This window comes from Rhinatrema bivittatum, chromosome 6 (genome assembly GCF_901001135.1).
Source record: "Rhinatrema bivittatum chromosome 6, aRhiBiv1.1, whole genome shotgun sequence".
Classification (NCBI taxonomy): domain Eukaryota; kingdom Metazoa; phylum Chordata; class Amphibia; order Gymnophiona; family Rhinatrematidae; genus Rhinatrema; species Rhinatrema bivittatum.
Genome location: NC_042620.1, coordinates 107,322,908 through 107,347,071, shown reverse-complemented (window position 1 = coordinate 107,347,071; position 24,164 = coordinate 107,322,908). Strand labels below are relative to the sequence as shown.

Below are 24,164 nucleotides of genomic sequence, written 5' to 3'. Positions count from 1 at the left end.
AGAGGGCAAAGTGGCCAGGGGGGTAGGGGAGAGCAAGTGGAAGGGACACTCTTATAGTGAATTTCTAGGGAAATTCTGCTCAAAATATTTAAAATTCTGCATCTTTAAGTAATATCTTTTTTCTGTATGTATTTAAAATGTAATTACTTAAAGACTGTCATGTAAATTGTGTTATTTTGACCAATACAAAGTTTGCAGAATTTTGCAAAATTTTAAGTTTTTGTGCGCAGAATTTTAAATTTTTTGCGCAGAATTCCCCCAGGAGTAGATAGTATATGTGGCAGATGCCTTTTATGACCTAATCAGGACATCATCCAGGATTAGTAGTCGTCTGGCTGTGTTGGCCAGGTGACTACTTTGGTTGAGAAATTAGGTTGGCTGATATGTGGTCCAAGACTCAGCTAGGAGCTCTGCTGTTCAAAGGCAAGCTTTTGTTTGGAGAGGACTTAGAGCAGCTGGTAAACATGTAGGAAAATCTAAAGGACAAACTGCTGGAAGACAAGCCCATTCGTGATTTAGAGATAATAGATTTTGGCAGAACAGGGACTCTTCGGGCCCTCAGACAGGGTTCGGCAGAGCACAGTCCTGGGGAAAGTTCTTTCGGGGTGGACGGAAGCCATCCCAAGAATACCCTGGTCAAGGAACCAGGGGTACAAAGTCCTTGCAATGAAGCGAAGCCAGCCCACCCTTCTGTTCTGGCTGTCAGGGGTCATTTGGCTCTCTTTTGCGATGGGTGAACCAGATTAACAGACCAGTGATAAGAGACTGTAAATGTTTGACCAATACGAGAAGCCTACATAGTCTCCCCTTGAGCTTCTCACACTAAGCAGGTGGCAGTTCAGGGGACAGTGGACGACTTGCAACATCTAGGGACTATAGTTCTGGTTCCTCGAGGAACAGAGAATGGGAAGATACTCCATTTATTTCGTGTTATGAAAAATGGAGGGAATGTTTCGGCCAATTTTAGATTTAAAAAAGGTAAACGCGGCCTTCAAAGTTCCTTAGTTTCGAATGGAGACTCTGCAGTCAGTCAGGGAAGAGTTCCTGCGGCAGCCTTAGATTTTTTTTGTTTGATTTTTTTTATAGTTATTAAATTTCCACAAATTAATGAACAAAATTTGCAAGATGTATCAAAACATTTAAACAAGAAATTATAAAAAAGAAAACAAACAAATCTGTAAATATCTAATTAGCCCACAATAAAGATAAGTTGAGGGGTAGAAAAACAAAGGAAATTGAAAGTATCCCTAGATTTGACAGAGGCATATCTTCATATAGCAATTAGGCTAGAGCACCTGCAGGTCATGATCCTGGGGGAATTCTGTTTTATGCCCTTCCTTTTGGGTTGATGACTGCACCCCCTATATTCACCAAAGTGAGGGGAGGAGTGGTGGTAGCGCTCAGGAAGGAAGGAATGCTGGTACATCCATATCTCGCTGACTGGCTCATCCAAGCAAAATTGGTGAACCTCTGTCAACAGTCAGTGCAACGGGTACTGGTCCAGATAAAGTCTCGGTACTTTGCCAGATTTACCACGCAGCACAATCTCGCACCATCTCAAACCCTGGAATAGCTAGGTGCTCATTTTGACATGCAGGCGGGGTAGGTATTTCTCAGGGGACAGGATGCTAAAGTTGCAGTGTCAAATTCATTGCTCGTCAGGACATTTGATGCACAGGGTCTGAGTTCTCTGGTATCAAACAGAGCTGGTCCCATCGGCATTTGCTCAAATGCAAGCCCTGCCCAGAGCCTTTCTATCCCATTGGAATCAATTGTTAGAACATTTCTGCAGTGTGTCAAGGTCAGCATAGGGCCAATGGGCGGAGGAGGAGGTTTCATGGTCCGTCAGTCTGTTAGAGACTAGAGCTGTGTGTTTTGCATTGCTTGCCTTTCTGCTGAAGTTACGTGATTGTCCAATGCGTGTTCTATCAGTCAATGCAAGGATGATAGCCTACATCAACCGGCAGGCAGGAACCAAGAGCCGACTGGTAGCTCAGGAGGCCCAGACCGTTCACTAAGTGGAACAATACTTGTCATATTCTAGCAGTGTCTCGCCTAGCAGGGGTGGATAACATTCAGGTGGATTTTCTCAGTCATCAATGGCTGGACCCTGGAGAGTGGGAGCTGTCAGAGGTGGCAATGTGCCTCATTCAAATCAGATGGTGAATTCTCCACATGGACTTAATGGCATCATGACAACACACCAAGGCGCTTTGTTTTTCAGTCACAGGAAAGAACATGAGACAGAAGGGATCGATGCCCTGGTCCTACCCTGGCCTTGGGGAATTCTGTTTCCTCTATGGCTGCTGGTGGGCAAGGTGCTACAATGGATAAAGAAATATCTGGGCGAGGTGATTCTAGTGGCTCTGGCATGGCCACATGGACCATGGTTTGTGGACCTGGTCAACATGGCTGAAGGCAGGCTGTTAAGATTTGATCATCTGCTTAAACTTCTTTGTCTGGGTCCAATATGTTTGGATCAGGCAGCTCACTTCTGTCTCATGGCTTGGTTTTTGAGAGGAAATGTCCAAGATGGAAGGGTTATTCTGAGGATGTCAGCACCACCTTGCTGCAGGCCACAAGATCATCCACTTCCTTGCCCTACGTTAGGATTTGGAGGGTTTGAGTCTTGGTGTACAGAACAGGGAGTGCAGCCTATTCATGCTTTGGTTTCAAATATTTTGACCTTTCTATAGAGGGGGTTGATTAGAGGACTAGTCTTTCACTCCCTTCAGGTGCAGGTGGCAGCATTGGGCTGTCTTCGAGGTTAGCTTTCTTTAGGGAGCAAAACAGGTGCATCCCCCTGTGCAAAAGATACGGTCCTCTTGGAATCTTAATTTGATTCTGAGGGGGAATCGTGTGGCGCCATTTGTGCCGCTGAAGAGGGTGACTATAAAGGATTTAATCCTGAAAGTAGTTTTTCTGGTGGCAGTTTGTTCAGCCAGAAGGATTTAGGAGCTTCAGGCAGTCATGTAGAGGTCCTTTTCTACAGATTTTGGAGTCGGGACTTGTTGCATACAGTACCCTCATTTCTTCCAAAGGTAGTTTCTGTGTTCCATCTTAATCAATGGAGCTTCCAGCCTTTCCGAATTTGGATTCAGCCACCCCTTACGCAAAGGAACTTTTGCATTGGACGAACAGCTCCCACTGCATAGGTATCTCAAGGTCACTAATGATTTCCAGATGTCAGATCACCTCTTTGTTCTTTGGAGTGGTCCGAAGGGGTGTAAGGCATCCAAGGCTACAATAGCATTTTGGCTGAAGGAAGTTATTGGCTCAGCTTACAGTGTAAGGGTCGACTAGTGCCAGAGAGCTAACTTGTCTTACTGTCAGGCAACCTCCTGGGCTGAGTTTCAACGGATGTCTCCGCAGATTTGTTGGGCGCCTACTTGGAAGTCTTTGCACATTTTCACCAGGCATCATTGGTTTAATGTTTGGCTCCAGATTCCATGGACTTTGGTGTGTTCTACAAGCAGGACTATCAAGTTCCCACCCAGTTTAGGGGAACTTGGGTACATCCCAGAAGTCTGGACTTATCTGGGGGTATGAACAGGAAAGGAAAACTGCTTCTTACCTGCTAATTTTCGTTCCTGGAATATCACAGATCAATCCAGAGCCCTACCTGATTATGAAGCCCATTCATGTTGGCAGTGTTTGTCCCATGTTCTCTAATGAATTCAAGAGAGCATGGAACAAACACTGCAGATACCTAAAGACTTAATGAAAGGGTTGATATAACATGTAACCTGCCCAGAGTAGCAGTTACTACCCTTAACGAAAAGCATAGGGATAACCTGCACGGAGCTGTGGTTACTATCATAAACAAATTGCTGGGTAGACTAGATGGACCATTTGGTCTTTTTCTGCCGTCATTACTGTGTTACTATGTAACGATGGAGTTGTTGTGGAAAAGGGTTTTCTAATTATGGTGCTTCAGCTCCCTCCTAATCATTGAGGGGGTTTTAGGGATCTTACTTTTAATGTTTGGTTATCATCATCTTGGCTTGGGTACAGGTCAATACTGAGGGACTGCAGATGGCACACTAGGTTCTAAGGCAGGGCGAGTGAAACCTTTTTCTCTGTCTCCATCTGCTGGCAGGGAGGCAAAACCCAGGAGTCTGACTGATCTGTGCTATTCCATGAACAAAAATTAGCAGGTAAAAACCAATTTTCCTTTCTCCTGGACACATCTAGTGTAATTATTGGAGCTCTGCCTGACTGTCAGAGCTTGACAGAAGAAATACTTCACTGCTAAGATTTTTATGAAAATCATACTGATAATTGTCTACCAAATTATGTATTTAATTGATTCAGAACCATGGTTTCCAAAATCTTTGACAAAAAGGCAACATGAAATTGGATGACAGTTTGTTTAATTGGAGGGAGATAAGCTATGTCCTGTTAGGGTTGTATGAGAACATTATTACTGTATTAACAACCTGCAAAATGAAAGTAGACTTTAGTGTAGGACAGGGATAGAGAAACATTTCTTGGGTTAAGGGCTACATTTATGGCCCTGCCTGCGTTAGGGGCCTTTTGAGGGGCCAGCCCTCGGAACCATGAGGGGACAGGAAGGGGAATGAGCTTCTCCTATCTCCATCCAAGCAATATGGAGAGTTGTTGAGGCAAGGTTTTTATCTGGCCTGTGGTAGATGCACTTCCAACCTATGGATGGCGCATGCTCCTTGCACCACATGCCATAAAAGTTGCCCATCTCTACTTAAAGGTGCTCACCATTCATAATCCCCCTTCCTCTCAGAAATGTTGCTATACTCATTTTTCAGATAAAATGAGCTGATTACTGAAAAGCAGGCTGTAATGCAGCATTCAGTGGGAAGCATAAGAAACAAAGTAGTAATGAATGTTCTATTTAATACAGAGAAGGGCTACCAAAATGATAAGGGGAATGGAACAACTCCCCTATGAGGAAAGACTAAAGAGGTTAGGACTTTTCAGCTTGGAGAAGAGACGACTGAGGGGGGATATGATAGAGGTGTTTAAAATCATGAGAGGTCTAGAACGGGTAGATGTGAATCAGTTATTCACTCTTTCGGATAGTAGAAAGACTAGGGGGCACTCCATGAAGTTAGCATGGGGCACATTTAAAACTAATCGGAGAAAGTTCTTTTTTATTCAACGCACAATTAAACTCTGGAATTTGTTGCCAGAGGATGTGGTTAGTGCAGTTAGTATAGCTGTGTTTAAAAAAGGATTGGATAAGTTCTTGGAGAAGTCCATTACCTGCTATTAAGTTCACTTAGAGAATAGCCACTGCCATTAGCAATGGTTACATGGAATAGACTTAGTTTTTGGGTACTTGCCAGGTTCTTATGGCCTGGATTGGCTACTGTTGGAAACAGGATGCTGGGCTTGATGGACCCTTGGTCTGACCCAGTATGGCATTTTCTTATGTTCTTATTTCTGAAGTTTGTTTTTTTTTTTGTATTTTTGAAACCACATATACTAAAGGAACTTGTCCCAGTATATAAAGAAAAAAATGCATACATAATAGCAGTCGGATGTATTAAGAGCCCTAAAGTTAATTATTTCATTAAACACAACATATGCTTAATATCAAAAGTTTTTATTTTAAATTCATGATGCTAATTCAATACCTAGTACCCGCAATGGTTAAAGCACACTCAAAACACTGGATTGGAATAGTCCTTTATTATGATAGGGTGATGATTACTTTAGGCTATCTATGAGCCTCATAGGATTATGTTAAGGATGATACTTTAAGAAGTTTGTTATAGCAGCTGAAAACCAATGATGAAAGGGGTTAGCGTTATTACTTTACAAATAAAATGGTTAAAATGAAAAGCATTCTTTGATGACATGTCTCCCGATATTATCAACTTGGACTATTTCTTTAGAATGGGAATTTTAGAATTGGTGTAAGCAGCTGTTTATGGTTATATTAAATTTTGACTGCTATGGTTGGACACATTTCAGACATTAATTTTAATATTAAATGAAGCACACAGAAAAGCCATTTGGACCACAGCTGCATTCAGAACAATGATCAGCGTAACACTTTTTTTCAGATTTTCATTTCACTATTCTGTTGGCACTGATCCTTTTTAAGTTTTTTTGTTTTTTTTTAATTTATCTTTGGCAAAACGTAGGTAGGGTCTATTTTATTAATCAACTTTAAATATAAAGCAAACATTGGTTTTTGGTTTTTTTTTCTTACTCACTACCAGAACTTAGATATGACTTACCAGCTTCATACAAGTTTCATAAGAAGACATCGGTAAGATTTAATTACAAAATATTTTCCTCCTTCTTGTAAATGTTATCACTAAAAGATGTCTAACCACTAGAAAGTTTCTAGAAAAATGCAATACTTTACTAAATTTATGGGAATACAGTTTAGCTCTTTCCAAATAAATACAAACTTAAAAAAAAAAGTCATGGCTTTGAACTGTTAAGTTGCAGTCTCACTCCTGTAGTAATGGGAAAAAAAAGTGAAAAGGATCCTATCCAAAAAGTTGCTGCCTAGCACCTTCCCTGTAAGTACCCAGATCAGTCCAGACGCCTGGGTTTTGCCTCCCCTCCAGCAGATGGAGACAGAAGTTTTTTCAAAACAACCCTGCCATATATACCAAGGTGCCAGCCACAGTCCCTCAGTCTTTCTCTGTCTCCAGCAGATGGCGGAGGTGCAAAACCCACAGTCTCTTCTGATTACCAACTGCTTGTAATCAGGCAAGGTCAGGATTGTAGTCGGGGTTCAAGTTGTCAATTTAGGGGATTCTGTTCCTTTAATTATTTTCTTAATCACTTTAAGGAAAAAAAAAAAAGTCACAGAAAGCTAGTCCCTCACCGTCAGTGGTTCTGTGTCTCCCCCAGGGGGTTGCTAGGACCCTGCACTCGTTGGTCAGCAGCGTCAGGGTGATACCTGGGAGCCCAGCTCACTCACCCCCACAGGAGCAGGACCTGTTGCAGAACCAGGGACAGCAATCGGGCAAGTGTCTCTATTTACTTTAAAACCCAGCTGTCTGGACTGATTCGGGTAATTACAGGGAACCCTAGATAAGCACAAGGATGCGGAGGAATACTACCTCTTCCGCCATTTGAAACATAGAAACATAGAAACATAGAAATGACGGCAGAAGAAGACCAACCGGTCCATCCAGTCTGCCCAGCAAGCTTCACACATTTGTTCTCATACTTAACTGTTTCTCTTGGCTCTTAGTAACCTTATGTTCTAATTCCCTTTTCACCCCCACCATTAATGTAGAGAGCAGTGCTGGAGCTGCTTCCAAGTGAAATATTAAGTTTGATTAGTTGGGTAAGCGGCAGCATAGCTCTCTGCCATGAAGCAGAGGGCAATGCTGGAAATGTGTGAAGTATCAGTTTTTCTTTTCCCCTGTCATTGAATGGCAGTAGGCTTTTGGTGAGGTATCTGGAAGAGTCAGAACCGGTCTGAAAGGACTGCCTATTTGTTCTTCAGGATGGAAGGAAGCAGGGCGAACCAGCTTCGTGAGCTACCATAGCTCACTGGATTAAGGAGGTGGGCATAGGAGACTATGTGGAGGCAGGAAAGCCATTACCCCTTTATGTTAATTAAAGCTCATTCCATTAGGGCTCAGGTGGTCTCATGGGCGGAAGCTAGACTGCCGTCTCCTGTCGCGATCAGCAACATGGTCCTCTTTGCAGACCTTCTCCAGGTTCTATCACCTGCACGTTCAGGCCCAGGAGGATGCAGCCTTTGCAAAGGTGGTGTTAACTGGACCGCAGGCAGCCTCCCACCCTGATCAGGCGTAGCTTTAGTACATCCCATTGGTCCTGAATCCATCTGGCTATCTGCTAGGAAATAGAGAAATTACTGACCTGATAATTTCATTTTCCTTAGTATAGACAGTTGGACTCAGCATCCTGCCCACAGCTGCCCAAGAACGGTGCCAAGGATTCACCCGTGGAGTGGATATTGATTCCAAGAGCTTATGGATAAGCCATCATCCAGTCCTTAATTAAGGTTATCTATAATCAAGTTTTTAATTAATTTTTTTCGATATGTCCACAGTGGTGCAGGAGTGACATTAGCTTTGAAACCTGACTCCATCTGCTGGCAGAGGAGCATATAACCCATTGGTCCCAAGTCCTTCTGTCTACACCAGTGTGTTGCCAAGCACACGCAGGTGTATCGCCACACTTCCCGGTTCCCTGCTGACCCAGCTGCTACCCCTACCCGAGCAAGATAGGTCCTCCACCCGGGCTTAAAATGCTGAAAGCCTGGGCGGAACATGGTCTCTCTTACTTATATACACAGGCTTTTAATCTCACACATACTCACATATACAGGCCTCAATCATTCACATACATGCTGTCTCACTCATACATACACACACAGCACCTCAAACACATATGGTTGCTCATTCACTCACTCTCCTCCCCCCCCCCCGAACTAGCGACAGCAGCTGCCTCTTCTACTTCAGCACTAAAAGCAGCAGCAACCTCCTTCACTTTCAGCCCTCGCAGTCCCATCTGTCACGGGGGTTGATGATGTTCTTCGTTTTTCTCCGAGCCGCGCTCCTCATTCCTCAGGCTGCGGCTCTCTTCTCTTCTTGGGGCTGACGCTGCCCGCACGAGCATGGTCTCTTCTTTCCGCACACGCTGCTCACCATTTCCTCTTCCGGGCCACGGGTTTGATTGAGAGCTGGTTTAGGTGAGGGAGCATGTGATTGAGAGAGCACATGTGTTAAGCATGTGAATGAGTGTGAGAGACAGCATGTATGTGTGCTATTGAAAGCCTGTATGTGTAAGTGTGAAAAGATAGACAGCATGTGTGTAAATGTGTAATTAAGAGCCTATATAAGTGAGAGAAAAAGTATTTGTATGTGAGTGAGTGAGAGAGAGAGGAGAAAGTTGCAAGCAAACCATCCCGCCTCCTGCTAATTCAAAACAATCTCAGGGCGCCTGGATATCAAACATTCCCAGGTATGCAGAGCAAAACATTTTTTGTATCATTTTTCATTACTGGGTCTTTGTTTCTGCTATTTTGAAATATTTTATTGGTATCTAGAAACTTGAGTTTTTTAAATTATTGGATATTCCATTCATCAGCTGTCTTGAAATCTGTTCTTTTTGTTAGGATGGTTTTGCTGCTATTGATTTTATATTTCTTGATTTGTTTTATAAGGACTGAGGCAGATTCTCTTTTTCCTTTGTTACACTGCATACAGAGACCCTGGCTTGTTGCAGTTTCCAATTCAGTTTTAGTCTGCATGCTTCTAGTTATGCGTTTTGGTCTCTTTATTCTTTGTTAGGTGTGGGTCGGCACATGTGATTCAGGTGAGGTTTTCTGCTGGCATGTAGTTTCCGTGTAGGGCTCTATAGTAGCCTAGCTTGTTCTGTTTTCCTAATAGGAGGTGTATTGATGTCTTAAGGCCTGGTGTAATATTTTCAGTGTTGTCTTTTAAGTAAGGTGTTTATTGTTTGAGTACTGGAAATTGGTACTGTTTGGTGTGGGGTGTTTACTATTTATGCAATTTCTGTTCAGACAGTATGTGTGTCTTTCCCTTGTGTCATTCTTAACAAATAATACTGGGCCTTTGTTTTTTATTTCTGCCGTGAATTGTAATGAGCAGTGTCTCACATGTGAGCATGGTCATGTGTGTCATATGATGGGAAAAAGTGTAGACCCAGTGGTTCTCAACCTAAGGAAAAGAAAATTATTAGGTAAGTAATTTCTCCAATAGCCAGCTTCCAAACAAACTCTTGGGAAATAGTTACATAAGAAAATGCTAGATGAAGCACTGGAGCGATCAACAATTGCAAAGCAACTAGGTTTTTACTTGTTATGAGGAAAAAAAATGTTAAGATTACTTACCTGGTAATCTCCTTTTCCTTAGTGTATGCAGATGGACTCAAAACAAATGGGTATAGTGTGCTCGTGCTAGCAGTTGGAGACGGATCTGACATCAGCACGGGTCCATATACCCCCACAGGAAGTGAAGCAATTCAGTAATCTTCCTTGCAAAGCTGTTATAGCTATATGTGTACTGACTGATCGATTAATCAACAGGATTAGCCTGACCAATTGATGGTAGCTGGAGACCACCAGTGTTCTCAACCAGAAGACATCGACACCCCAGCAGGGTGGAAGCCCTATTATAAGCAAAACATGGCTTACCATGAGTCAGCGAATCTCCCTGTATACCGGCAGCCGGGCGGGATGCTGAGTCCATCTGCATACACTAAGGAAAAGGAGATTACCAGGTAAGTAATCTTAACATTTCCTAGCGTGTAGCAGATGGACTCAAAACAAATGGGATGTACAAAAGCTACTCCCGGACTGGGCGGGAGGCTGCCCGAGGACTGTGTAGGATTGTCGCAAATGCTGTGTCCTCCCTGGCCTGAACGTCCAGACGGTAGAATCTGGAGAAGGTATGGAGGGAGGACCACGTCGCCACTTTACATATCTCTGCAGGTGACAGCAGCTTAGCTTCTGCCCAAGAGGCTGAGTGTGCTCTGGTAGAATGAGCCTTGACCTGTAGAGGTGGTGGTTTTCCCACCTCTATGTAGGCTGCCTTGATAACCTCTTTAATCCAGCGGGCGAGGGTCGGCTGTGAGGCCGCTTCCCCTTGCTTCTTCCCGCTGTGCAGGACGAACAGGTGGTCCGTCTTTCGTACTGCTTCTGACATTTCCAGGTATCTGGACAACAGTCTGCAGATGTCGAGATGACGTAGTATTCAACCTTCTTCCGATTTCTTCAAACCTTCCGTGGTAGGCAAGGATATGGTTTGGTTGAGGTGAAAGTGGGAGACCACTTTGGGTAAAAAGGAAGGAACTGTACGAAGATGGATAGCCTCTGGAGTGATTCTAAGAAATGGATCACGACAGGATAGTGCTTGTAGCTCTGAGATGCGGCGTGCTGAACACACAGCCAGCAAGACCACCATCTTCAAGGTTAACAAACGGAGAGACAGGCCTCGAAGGGACCTGAAGGTTGATCCCGCTAGAAATTCCAATACTAGGTTAAGGTTCCACAAGGGCACCGGCCACTTCAGTGGCGGGCGAATGTGTTTGACTCCTTTCAGGAAGCGTGAAACGTCTGGGTGCTGGGCAATGGATTTGCCGTCACATCTGGGACCGTAGCAAGACAGCGCTGCTACCCGTACCTTGATGGAGCTGAGGGAGAGACCCTTCTGAAGTCCATCGTGTAGGAAGTCCAAAATGATAGGAATCTGTGCGGTATGCGAATTGGTGCTGTGAGAATCGCACCAGGCTTCAAAAATTCTCCAGATCCTGATAAATGTTAGTGATGTGGAGAACTTGCGTGCTCGGAGGAGGGTATCTATCACCGGCTCCGAGTATCCCTTTTCCTTCAGTCTAGCCCTCTCAATGGCCAGACCGTAAGAGAGAATTGAGCTGGATCCTTGTGGAGAATGGGGCCTTGCCTTAGCAGGTCCTGGTATGGAGGCAGAGGATTCCCTGCCAGTAGTCTTCTCATGTCTGCGTACCAGGGTCTTCTTGGCCAGTCCGGGGCCACTAGAAGAATTAGACCTCTGTGTCGCTGAATCCTGTGAACAATGGCGCCCAACAGGGGCCATGGAGGAAATGCGTATAGCAGGGAAGCCTGAGGCCACAGCTGTAGCAGGGCATCGATCCCCTGAGCTTGAGGATCCCGCCTGTGGCTGAAATATCTGGGAACTTGAGCGTTGGACCTGTCTGCTAATAGGTCCATGGCTGGCATCCCCCAGTGATCCACAATTAACTGAAAGGCTGTGGGCAACAGCTGCCATTCTCCTGGGTTTAGGCGTTCTCTGAGGAAGTCTGCCGCAGTGTTGTCCTTCCCGGCGATGTGTACGGCGGAGATGTCCTGAAGATTGGCTTCTGCCCAAATCATCAGGGGAGTTATTTCTAGGGACACTTGTTGGCTTCTGGTTCCGCCCTGTCGATTGATGTATGCCACTGTGGTGGCGTTGTCTGACATCACTCTGACCGCTCTGTTGCGAAGTCTGTGGGCAAATCGCAGGCATGCTAGCCTGACCGCCCGTGCCTCCAGTCGGTTGATATTCCACCTTGACTCTTCTCTGGTCCACCGTCCTTGGGCGGTGAGCTCCTCGGAATGCGCTCCCCATCCGTTCAGGCTGGCATCTGTGGTGAGCAGAATCCAGGTTGGGGAGGACATTCGTAACCCCCGGCTCAAGTGGCCGGGCTGTAACCACCAGCGTAGTTGCTTCCGCACTCTGGTTGGTAGAGGCAGGTGTATGGTGTAGTCCTGTGATTGTAGACTCCATCGAGATAGAAGGGCGCGTTGCAATGGTCTCATATGAGCCCGCGCCCATGGCACCACCTCCAGAGTGGATGCCATGAGGCCGAGGACTTGTAGATAATCCCGAGCTGTGGGCCGGCTGGCGCTCAGCAGGACCTGCAGATGATTCCGGAGTTTTGACTGTCTCTTGGAGGTCAGGCTGACCTTGTCGTCTTGGGTGTCGAATTGGACCCCTAGATATTCCAGCAACTGGGATGGCTGTAGGGAACTCTTCTTTATGTTGACTACCCATCCTAGGCTTTCCAGAAGAGCTATAACTCTGTTGGTTGCCCGGTGACTCTCTTCCAGTGACTTTGCCCTGATCAGCCAATCGTCCAGGTAGGGATGGACGAGGATTCCTTCCTTCCTGAGCGCTGCTGCCACTACAACTGTTACCTTGGTAAAAATCCACGGCGGCTAACCCGAAGTGTAAGGCCCGGAACTGGAAGTGCTGATTCAGGATTTGAAGCGTAAATAGCGCTGGTGATCCCGATGGATTGGGATATGCAGGTAGGCTTCTGACAGATCTAGGGAGGTTAGAAACTCCCCTGGCTGCACTGAATTCGACAGACCGTAGAGTTTCCATGCGAAAACTGGGGACCCGTAGGTGTCGATTGACTGACTTGAGGTCCAGGATGGGCCTGAAGGTGCCCTCTTTCTTGGGTACTATGAAATAAATGGAATAATGCCCAGAAGTTACCTCTTCCGCAGGTACTGGGATTATGGCTTTTAGGGCCAGGAGCCGCTGTAAGGTCACTTCTAGTGCCACTGTCTTGAGTGGCGAACAAGGAGATTCCACAAACCTGTTCGGCGGAAGCCGAAAGAAGTCCAGGTAATATCCTTCCCGGATGATGGCGAGGACCCACTGGTCTGAAGTGATCTCGACCCACCTGCGGTAGAAGAGGGTTAGCCTGCCCCCTATGGCTGCTACCCTCGGATGGGTCGGCTGATTGTCATTGTGGATTACGGCCAGGGCCAGAACCCGGACCGGTTCTCTTCTTGGTATGCTTAGCCCGAAAGGGCTGATTCCTGGCCTGAGAACGAGGTGCTTGATAGCGAGACCTGTAGGGGTTGAAGTGTTGTGAGTTTCTACCTCTGGATGGTCTGGAAACAGGACGCTGCCTCCTTCTTGACCTGTCTTCTGGTAGACGGGGTAATGGAGAGGCACCCCATTTAGTAGCCCAATTCTCAAGGTCGCTGCCGAACAGTAGGGAACCCTTAAAGGGCATTCTTGTGAGTCGAGTCTTGGAGGACGAGTCGGCCGCCCAATTGCGTAGCCAAAGCTGTCTTCTGGCTGCCACTGAGGAGACCGAGGTGTTGTTTCTTGCCTGTGATAAACAGGAGCGTGTCACCACGGTGCAGCAAGTCGCGATACGAAGCGACATGGCTGCTACCTCAAAGGCTTGTTTCAGAATGGTGTCCATGCGTCTGTCATGCGCATCCTTGAGTGCCGCTCCCCCCTCCACCGGAATGGTGGTGCGTTTCACGATTGCATTAATTATGGCATCTACCCTGGGGCACGCCAGCAATTCCTTGGATGTCTGATCTAGAGGGTACATGCCAGACAAGGCCCGACCCCCTTTGAATGAGGCCTCTGGCGCCTTCCATTCCAGCTCGATTAGCTGCTGTGCTGCTTGAAGGAGGGGAAAGTGGTGAGCCGTTTGGCGCAGGCCCTCTAGCAGAGGGTTCTGTACAGGGACCCCTGAGGGGTCCTGGCCCGGAATGGCCAGCTCCGATAAGCATTGTGAGACCAGGCCCGGCAGATCTTCTCTCCAAAAGAAGCATCTCATGGTCCGATATGGTTCTATCTCCGAGGGAAGTTCATTCTCCTCGGGGGGCTCCTCACTTACTTGTGAATAATCCGAATCCCCATGATTGGGGCTGTCTGGTGGTGAGTGGCTGCGCCTAGATCTCGAGGGTCCAGGGGCCGGATCAACCGGAACGGAAGGACCCATCCGAGGAGCAGACTGCAACTGGACAAAGGCGTGAATCCCCTTAAATAATTCCACCCAGGAAAGCTAAGCCAGATCTGGCCGCAGGGGTACCAGGTCTCTCGGGTTCCCTGGCTGCTCGCCGCGGTCTGCTAAGTCCGGAGTGTTCCCTAAGGAACCGCTGGGCTGGGACCGGTCTTGTCCTGAAACTGCCATGGCTTCCTCACATTGGGCACATAGGGAGTCTGCTTCCTCGCTCTGTGTGGCTCTCAGGTTGCATGCTGAGCAGAGGCTTAGAGCGTTCATGCCTGATTCTGGGGGTGCCGACTCTGCGAACGCAGAGGCATTCTTATGCTCCATTTGCCTGAAATGCGGTGTCGTCCTACGATGTGCGCCTACAACGGGCGCCTATAGCAGGCGCCTTAGAAACGTGCACCTATCAACGGGGCGTCTTATAAACTTGCGCCTAGAAGCGGGCGTCTTAGCAGATGTATGCGTATACAAGTAGCGTGCGCTAACAACGTGCGCCTATCGCGTGCGCTAACATGTGTTTAGCAAACAAAAGCGCTTAATCTGAAACGAAGTAGGCAGGCAAGAATGGCGTCCTCCCAGGCGGGCGGCCTCGTAGGCAGGCCCAGTCAGTCCACACTTCCTTGGAGACCAAGTAAAGATGTACGCCTTACCTTGTCTCCGGCTGCGGAGGGAGAGGGGGAATACCTTCACCACCGCGCTTAAGGAAGTGCACCCGCTGCCTCTGGGCCGCGCCCGAACTGCTCAGGGGCCAAGTCCACGCCGGGACAGAGGCTGCCTCTAGGCTGCGTCCGAACCGCTCGGGGGCCAAGCCGCGCCCGAGCCCTTCTCACTCGGGGGCTGGGTCCCTGCCGCGAACCGGCCACCGGACCGAGGCTCCTACCTCCGAGGGACCATGGAAGTCAGCTCGGGAAACTCAACTGGGTGAGTGACCACCTGGTATCACCACAGGAGTGCGGGGCTTGTCTTCAGTAGATTTCTATGAATTTAGTCGATAGAATTTGGAACACGCTCAGCGAATGTGGGTAGCTCCAAACTGCTTTGGAGACGGAAATTACTGAATTGCTTCACTTCCTGTGGGGGTATATGTACCCGTGCTGACGTCAGATCAGTCTCCAACTGCTAGCACGAGCACACTATACCCATTTGTTTTGAGTCCATCTGCTACATGCTAGGAAAAAGTGTGTTCTCCTTGGGGACCCTCTTTTCTTATGAAGGCAGAGGGGACCATTTGACTTGGGTGAGCAGCACTACATGTGGGAGTAAGTTAGAACAATTAGTGGGGATCCTTATCTGCTGAGGTAGAAACACCAATGTACATCCATACAGGCCATGCCACAACTTGATCAAACTCAGAACTTTGGGAGCTTTCATTCTGTAAGTTTAGGCTCATTTGGGAGTTGTCCTTGTTTTCTTGGCTTCTGCACCTCCTCCAAATCTTCCACATTTCACTAGTGAATCCTGGGATACTGCCAGATGTGTGGGCATAGGGGTTAGATTAAGCACACAAAGCAAAGAGTGGAAAATGGTGTAAAAATTAAGATTTTTATTATTGAAATCAAAATCAATTTTATGTAATTGCTAAGTAGATCTTCCCCTTCTGTCTTAGCTATTTTTTGGAAGGTTTCCTTCCTTCTAAGAGAAATATAAATATAAAAAAGTCCAAAATTAGAGAAGTATAATCATGCACCTGAACAAGGAAAATAGCTAACAAAATCACTCTCATTGCAGGTTGACATTGAAGTGGACTTCATTCGATTTTCTACCAGCTGACTTCCAAAATCAGGAATGTCTTTGAAACATTTCAAACTGTAGTATTTAAAACCTCTGTGTTGCCCATTCAGAACTCCTACTGATCTCCAGCCCCTTCTTCAGTTTTTATCTGTTTTGCTACAGGTTCTTCAGCTCCATCTGCTTCCTCCAGACTGCGTTTCTTAGGACTGCTGCCAGCTTCCTGCCCATTTTTGCATGTTTCCTCTTTTATTGCTGGTTCTTTAGTTGTATCCAATTCTTTCTTGGGACTAATTAATCCTACAAGATGTAAAATAAGTTTGCTTAAAGATCATGTTTGGAAATAACAATGAATAAAGCAAGGTGATGTTTTAGTTTCTGAATGAGATGTGAAAGAGATGCTAGATTGACACTGGAAACCAGAAATCCACACATCCACAGATAGTACAATAGCCAGTAAAAGCGTTCCCATTGTCCTGCAACTATATTTACATTCTACTCTAGAGGGCTCATTCAAGGTTGAAAGGGTAACTATCGCTAGCCCCTCTGCTGAAATAGATTGTTACTGCTAGTGGCAATATGGCTGTCTACTTGTAACAGGATAGACCATGTTCCATAAATAAAAACTTTTCAAATGAGGACTTTGCTATCAGATCTGAACCAGTGAATTAGGAGGTAAGTGGTCCAGGATTACAGAACTTATTTTCTTGTATCAGCCACCACCTCTCCTCAGATATAAAAGCTCTATATACAATCTTGTTGGTCCAGCCTTTACAGTAATGCTAAGTGTGACTAGACGTTTTTGCCCTCCCTCCTAGAAAAATGATGCCAGTACTCCGCCATAGGACCATCTTCAGGAGTTGAATTTGGGAGTAGAGGGATGTGGCTCATGCCCCAGATAGATATTAGTCAGCCAGTGTCTTGCATGTCACTCAGAACAGCCCCCTCCTTCTTGCTTCACCTCCTCCCTTCCCAAGCAATAGGAGGGGATGAGGCTGAAGCAGACAACAGCTCCTCTACTCCAACCCCTCTCCCCATGTAGATATTGGGAGAGGGAAGGGTAGGGCATGTACCAGCACAGAAAAAAAAAAGCCTGAAATTGTATCTCTAGATTACATCTCCATATTACTCTACTAGAGAAGAAAAATGACAAGTAGTTAGATTATATTCTCATCTCTTCCAGCTACTATTCTACCAAAGAGAAATGGAGATGTAATCTGAATCTATTAACTTCTCTACTGCCCAGCCTTAGTATCTGGGCACTATGAAAGTGTCCCTAGGGCTACCTTTATCATCCTCTTCATCACTTTCAAATTTTATTTTCTTTCCTTGGAACTGTATTTTCTTTTTGTCTGATGCACCTTGACCTGCTTTACCACCTCGTCCTTTACCTTTAAATTTACGACCTGCAGAGAAATATACAGTTAGACCATATAAATGCTGCCTTACCTAGTACAGCATAAGTACTGGAGGACCTGCATTTGCTATAGAATTTTTCACCTGTTATTTTAGCTAAAATGTGAGACTTGCTATTGAATCAGGAGTACAGATCCTAGTCCCCTGTGAGTCCAGCTCTATTATACATTCTGCAACAATGCCAAGGAATAGTACATGTACCATAAAAACAGAGTTTCTCAAGCCTTCCACATCAAGGTTCCCCCACCCACCCACAATAACTTCAATCAGTAGCATCAAGATAGAGGACAGGTGCCACATAATGCCTTAGCTCTATCCCTAACACCACTCAGGTTTAACCCTGTGGACACAGAGGGATCCACCAAGCGCTGCTCTGGCCTGCCTGTACCTGCCCCTATACTGGCAGTTTTCTACCCACCCAATGGGTTCCCCCTTGCCCTAAGGCAAGCTTTCCCCTGCATTTCTAGGACCAAACCATACAGCTTGGGGCTCCCAGTTAATATAAATGAAACCACAGAACAAATACAGAAAAAAAAATTACTAGAATTACTAATCAGTCACAAGACAGAGCTAATAAACTAAAGCATTTAAACAGCAAGAATAGTGAATGAAAAAAAGATTTAACTTACGAAGATTAACAGGTAAAACAAAGATGCATTCAAATACTAGACTTTTCACTGTACTTATCCCAGTGGCTGGGGAGTTTAGGAAAGGCCTGTTCACATGAACTGGTTCAGGCCCTTAGTACAGAGCTGGTCTTTGCTTTCCCAGCCAAGACTGGAGAGTATTAGCAACTTCAGGGCTGGTTATTTGTGGGCTGCTTCTAAAGGACCAAGTCACAAAGTAATGGCACAAAGTACTAGTAGTAATAGCTTTCAGACTAAGGGTATTACAAGATGTTAATCTTACAGTTCCCTAAGAATATGTACTATCCAAGCCTCTCTAAACTAAGCAAGCATCCCAAGCCTGTTTGCAGTACAGTCTTGTAAAAGTCAACCTCCACTACAAGCCAGGTCAAAAGGAAATTAGCTCTCTCTGGTGAGAACAAATTCCAGGGCAAAACAAGGAATTATAGTGCATGAAAATTTTTTTATATCATAGCAGGACATCCTGAACAGAAGCATCAGAAGCTGGGGGCTTGCCTCGAGTAGCAACTATGTTATAGCCATCAACACAAAGCATAACTTTTTTTTTATATATTTATTGCGTTTAACAAATGCAAGTATCCACTTGTTACTGAAAAAAGGAACAGATTTTATTGAACTTGATATACAAAATAGAAAAAATACGGGAGAGCTTTGGCAAATGGAGCATAAATCAATATAGTAATAATTTTATAAATCGGGTTACCCAAACAGAACAAAACAACCATCTTTGACTTCAATCACACCAACAGAGGGCCTAAATAGGAGAGGAGTGGGTATCCAAGAACAACCTAAGTTGTTGGGGTTCAAAGAAAACACACACAGCACTTGCAAGGAAATTGCAATTTAAAGGTTGCTCCTTTTTGCACTACTTCCCCCTGCATATTCAAGAATAATTTCCTTCTAGTTTGTGTTTGTTTCACCAAGTCTGGATAGCACTATATCCTTTGGCCAAAGAATAGGGCTTGATTATTCCTGAAATAGTGTTTGAAAACATTTTTATCCATTAAAAAAGCAAAAGGATACTAATAATGATCTTCTTTGAGAAACAATTCCAGAGTAAGTATGAGCAGTGACTATATTCAGCCAGAAATATCGTATACCACAATGAGTGCAGAAAAAATATATCTTAGTCCAGATATCTTCCAATTCGTGTTTATTTTATCTTTGTATTCAAAGCGGCAACTCCACTGTTTATAACATCACAGCGGTTCTTTGAGAAACAACCATCACTTGAGAGGATTCCAGTATAGTTATATCTGGTAGCAATTGTCCTTGCGTATTCTCCTGGTTTGCTTCAGCAGAATAAAGGTAATAATAAGCCTTGCTAATTACCGGTTTTACATCCTCTGGTATCTTTAATATTTGCAATAAATAGAGCTTAAACAAATCTATCGGGAAACATTTCCAAATATAAGAAAATTGATAAACCTTAAGTTGTGTGCTCTCATGCTGTTTTCAATCTTCTCCAATCTTTTATTCACTTCACCATCATTCTGAATTATAACGGTTTGAACTTTTTCAATTGCAACTATCTGGCCTTCCATTTTCTCAATCTTATTATTTTGAAGAGTTAATTCTTTCGTGTGGGTTTTTACCTGGTTTTTTTTGGTTTTTGTTTTTTTTTTTTAACTTCGAGCACTTCCTTTTTAAGTCCCGTTATTGCCCTTTCAAGAGATTGAAGAGCCGTCCATATTGTTGATAGTATTATTTCCGTTGTTAAAGGTAGTATTTTTTCTATTTTAGAAAGTTTTTTCCCTTCTCCTCTTTCATCCGCTGTACCACCGACGCCATTTCAGGCACGAAGGAAATCCAGCGTTCCTGCGAAGTTCAGCCCCTCTCCTACTTCACTCTCACAGGGTTTTACCTTCGTTTGTTGCTCCATGTTAATCAGTCCTTGTGGTGTTAAAACTTTGTCCAACCGCCACTGCCTCACTGTAGCTTTCTTCCGGTGGGCCCGTGGTCTCCTGCATTCTCCATCCGTCATCTCAGCCCTCATAGGTGAGCCGGGGGTAAGTGATATCTCAGTCAAAAGGGAAGACTCGCGCTCCATTCACCCAGCACTGACGGCTGTACCGCTGGGAAGAAACTTCCTATCCGGGGTTGAGTGGTTTCTAACGGGGTGGAGGAACCTTCCCCACCCCCATACCCTGGCTTTTCTTTTGATATGAAGCATGAGAGGTAATGAGAGGTATGAAGCATGAGAGGTAAGCATGTAGAGTAGGAAATGTCGGGAGCCTCTCACTAGCATGTCTGTTCAGGGCACCATCTTGAAAAGCTCTTCAAGCATAACTTTTCTAACCACCTTTTATTTGATCAATATTCACAGCAGGTACTTTACAACTTGTCAAAAGTAAATCAGCAATACCTCCTTTGCACTTAACTTTGCCATATATATTATTACAATAGTGCAGAAGTATTCACTTTTTCATGGGAGAGGTTCTGTTGGGGGAGCAGATATAGAAAAAATAAATCAAGTTTGACAGAAGTTAAAGTAGTCTGCAATACGAGAGTGTGCACTACCTTTGCCAATTGTTACTAAATTCCAGCCTGCTGCCCAGAACAATACCCTTCATATATGGATACCATATTGGACCAGGTCCAGGGAACAAACTGAGCCAGTCCTATAATATTCTACTGTATTTATGAGAATGTAGTCCCAATTTGTTGTGTTGCCTAGGAAAAGCAGAATTACATTTTCATGCAAGCAGTGAATGTGGTAAAAATCAATATTGGCTTAACTTGCCCTGCTGGACATGGTTCGATATAGCAACTTTGTGGATTGCAAATGCTTTTACACACCAAACCAGGTAGTAGACCAGTGGTTCTCAACCAGTGTGTTGCCAAGCACCGGCAGGTGTGTTGCGCACTTCCTGGTCTCCCGCTATTCTTCCCTCCCTCTCCCCACCCCAGTGAAACACACACAATTCTTCTACGAACACTGTTGCCGTTCCAGCCCATGCTATTAGCACATTTAAGCCCAGAGTGGAACGGCAGCAGTGGCCTTTTCTGCCCGCCCTTGTGGCCCAGAAGAGGAAGTGAAGTGATGTTTACTGGGCATGAAGGAAGAAGAAAGGACCATGCTGCTACTGCAGAAATCCCAAGACTCCCCCCGGTCCCACAGCGGTAAAAAACAGCACTCAGCTATTTGCCTGTGCTGCGATCATTGCAGTGCAGAGCAGTCAGCTGAGAATGCAGCCACGGGATTCCCTGCAGCACAGCTTTTTGGGAAATCCACTGATTAGCTGCCCCAGGTTTGTGGATTTAAAGGGAAATTGGTTCTTACCTGCTAATTTTCATTCCTGTAGTACCATGGATCAGTCCAGACAGTGGATTGAGCCTCCTGTCCAGCAGATGGAGACAGAAAAACTGAAAGAGTATCCTATATCAGGACAGAGCCCCCTAGCATCCCTTCAGTATAAAGGATCTCAACAAAGAGAAATATAATGATAACCCGTAAAAGATCAAGCAAAAAAACAGTTAAACTATGAACTGGTAATTGGGAAATTCAAAACATTGTGATAAAAAAAAAAACCCCAAAAAACTGCTCATATAGATATCAGGTAGATACTTCAGGTGCCTGAAAAATCTGAAAGCCAAAATTTGATAGAAGACCACGCGTTCAGCAGTGCTGTAGAGAACAAAAGGAAAACACTGAGCGGACAAACAGTAAATCAGCCAGGGCGGGAGTCTGGACTGATCCGTGATACTACAGGAACAAAAATTAGCACGTAAGAATCAATTTTCCTTTCCCTGTACATACCTGGATCAGTCCAGACAGTGGGATGTACCAAAGCTTCCTTAAGTAGGGTGGGACCGAGATAGTCCTGCTCGAAGTACCTGTCTGCCGAAGGAGCCAAAAACTGGCGCCTGGCCATAGAGACGATAGTGGCGAGCAAAAGTATGCAGCGACTTCCAGGTAGCAGCCCTGCATATTTTCTGTGGAGACAACAACTGACTCTCCACCCAAGAGATTGCCTGCGAACGCAAAGAATGGGCCTTCAAAGCCTTTCGGAACTGGCCAGCCCCGACAGACATACGCCGACGCAATCGATAAGGCTTCTAAGGCGTAAGCCTTAGAAGCCTTATCGCAATCGGCGATAAGGCTTCTAAGGCTACTAGCAATAGTAGCCTTAGAAGCCTTATCGCCTTTATTGGGTCCGCTCCACAAGACAAAGATGATCAGAGACGAGGAACTTGTTCATAACCCGTAAATACTGCAATAGAACCTTCTTGACATCCAGCACTTGAAGTTCGCCGCCCGGCATGCTGACGACATCCTCGGAAGAGAAAGCTGGGAGCTCCACGGACTGATTCATGTGGAAAAAGGAAACAACCTTTGGTAAGGAGGGGACAGTTTTAAGAGTAATCCCTGAATCAGAAAAAGGCAGGAAGGGTTCCCTACAGGACAAGGCTTGGATCTCAGACACTCTCCTGGCTGAACAAATAGAGACAAGGAACACCGCCTTGAGGGTCAGGTCTTTAAGGGTAGACCACCGGAGAGGCTCGAAGGGCGCCTCACAGAAAACACGAAGCAACAAATTAAGGCTCCACGACAGACAAGTAGCCCGGATGGGTGGGTTCAAGTGCTTAGCACCCTTGAGGAAGCTAACAACGTCCAGATGGGCCACCACCACATAACCATCGATTCTCCTGAGGAGGGAAGCAAGGGCCAACACCTGCACCCGTAACTAGCTAAGGGACAATCCCTTCGAGAGGCCATTCTGAAGAAAAGAGATAACATGAGACACCGAGGCTTTGCATGCCAGAACACCAGATTCAGAACACATTCTCATACACTCTCCAGACGCGGACATAAGAGAGGGAGGTAGAAGTTTTACGTGCTCATATCATGATGGAAATCACTTCCTCCCTATAACCCTTCTTCCTAAGTCGCCACCGCTCAAAAGCCAGGCCACTAGACAGAAGCGATCCACCTGATCGAAAAATATGGGACCTTGGCGCAGGTGGTTTGGGAGGTGACAGACGCAGCGGACCCTCCGTTGCAAGGTTCACAAGGTCCGTGAACCATGGCCTCCGTGGCCAATCCAGAGCCACCAGAATGACTGGGCCCTTGTGAAGTTCTACCCTTCTGAGAAACTTTTTCCCAGCAGAGGCCAGATAGGGAACACGCAGAGAAGAATGTCATGCCGCCAGGGGAGGACTAGGGCATCCACGCCTTCCGAGCAGTGCTCCCTTCTGCGACTGAAGAACCTGGGAGCCTTTGCATTTTCCAGCGTGGCCATTAGATCCAAGTGGAAAGCTCCCCACTTGCACATGATCAGGCGCATCGCATTTTCGGATAACTCATTCTCCGGGGACTAGATGCTGGCGACTGAGGAAGTCGGCTTGAACATTGTCCTTCCCCGCAATGTGGGAAGCCACCAGTCAATCCAGATGATGTTCTGCCCAGGAAAGGAACTTGCTGGCTTCCAATGCCACCAGACGACTCCTGGTACCTCCCTGAAGATTGATGTATGCTACTGTGGTGGCATTGTCAGATAGGACTCATACCGCTCTGCGACAGATCAAAGGAAGAAAAGCCTTGAGCACGAGACGGACTGCTCGGGCCTCCAGACGATTTATGTGCCACTGATTTGTACTGGGGACCAAGGTCCCTGGGTAGACTGATTCTGACACACTGCTCCCCAGCCGGAGAGGCTGGCATCCTTTGTAACAATGATCCATGGAGGAGTCTTCAGGGGCATCCCCTTCAGGAGGTGGGTGAGCGAAAGCCACCACTGCATGATGGCTACGGCAGAGTTGGAGAGCGATAGTGAAGCCCGAAACTCCTCAGAGACCGGCTTTCAGCGGCACAGCAAAGCTTTCTGTTACGGACGCATATGTGCAAAGGCCCAAGGAACCAAATCGATTGTTGAAGGTAGTCCCAGGCTGTGGGAACAGCGAGGGACAAGAGATGACATACCTGATCCATGAGCTTGAGCGCCCGGGTCTCTGGCAACAACACCTTGCCCATGCAGGTGTCGAAGCGAGATCCAAGGAATTTCTTGGAGAAGTTGACTATCCACCAGAGGGAGGTGAGGAATGTCACGACTCTGTTGACCGCTATCATGCAGAGGTTCTCTGATTTGGCACGAATGAGCCAGTCGTCCAGGTAAGGGTGGACAAGGACTCCATCCCGGCGGAGAG

At 45.8% G+C, this 24,164-nt stretch overlaps 2 protein-coding genes across 22 annotated transcripts in view; one reads left to right on the top strand and one right to left on the bottom strand.

The window, feature by feature from the left end:
- Positions 1-16,092, top strand: part of METTL5 (methyltransferase like 5) — a 34,909-nt gene extending 18,817 nt beyond the window's left edge. For 12 of the 17 annotated variants that reach the window (XM_029605723.1, XM_029605712.1, XM_029605713.1 and 9 more), the window contains 3 exons: positions 6,207-6,256; positions 7,859-7,981; positions 15,955-16,091. In XM_029605723.1, the coding sequence (XP_029461583.1) occupies positions 6,207-6,256; positions 7,859-7,937 (129 nt within the window). In that variant the 3' untranslated portion in view covers positions 7,938-7,981; positions 15,955-16,091. Of the gene's footprint in view, positions 1-6,206; positions 6,257-6,852; positions 6,968-7,858; positions 7,982-15,954 lie in introns of all 17 variants that reach the window. The other 5 variants (XR_003857370.1, XM_029605724.1, XM_029605714.1 and 2 more) reach the window with 3 other exon arrangements.
- Positions 15,748-24,164, bottom strand: part of SSB (small RNA binding exonuclease protection factor La) — a 48,112-nt gene continuing 39,695 nt past the window's right edge. For 4 of the 5 annotated variants that reach the window (XM_029605708.1, XM_029605706.1, XM_029605709.1 and 1 more), the window contains exons 11-12: positions 17,241-17,360; positions 15,748-16,254 (exon numbers count right to left, since the gene is read on the bottom strand). In XM_029605708.1, the coding sequence (XP_029461568.1) occupies positions 16,073-16,254; positions 17,241-17,360 (302 nt within the window). In that variant the 3' untranslated portion in view covers positions 15,748-16,072. The remainder of the gene's footprint in view (positions 16,255-17,240; positions 17,361-24,164) is intronic. The other variant, XM_029605711.1, reaches the window with a different exon arrangement.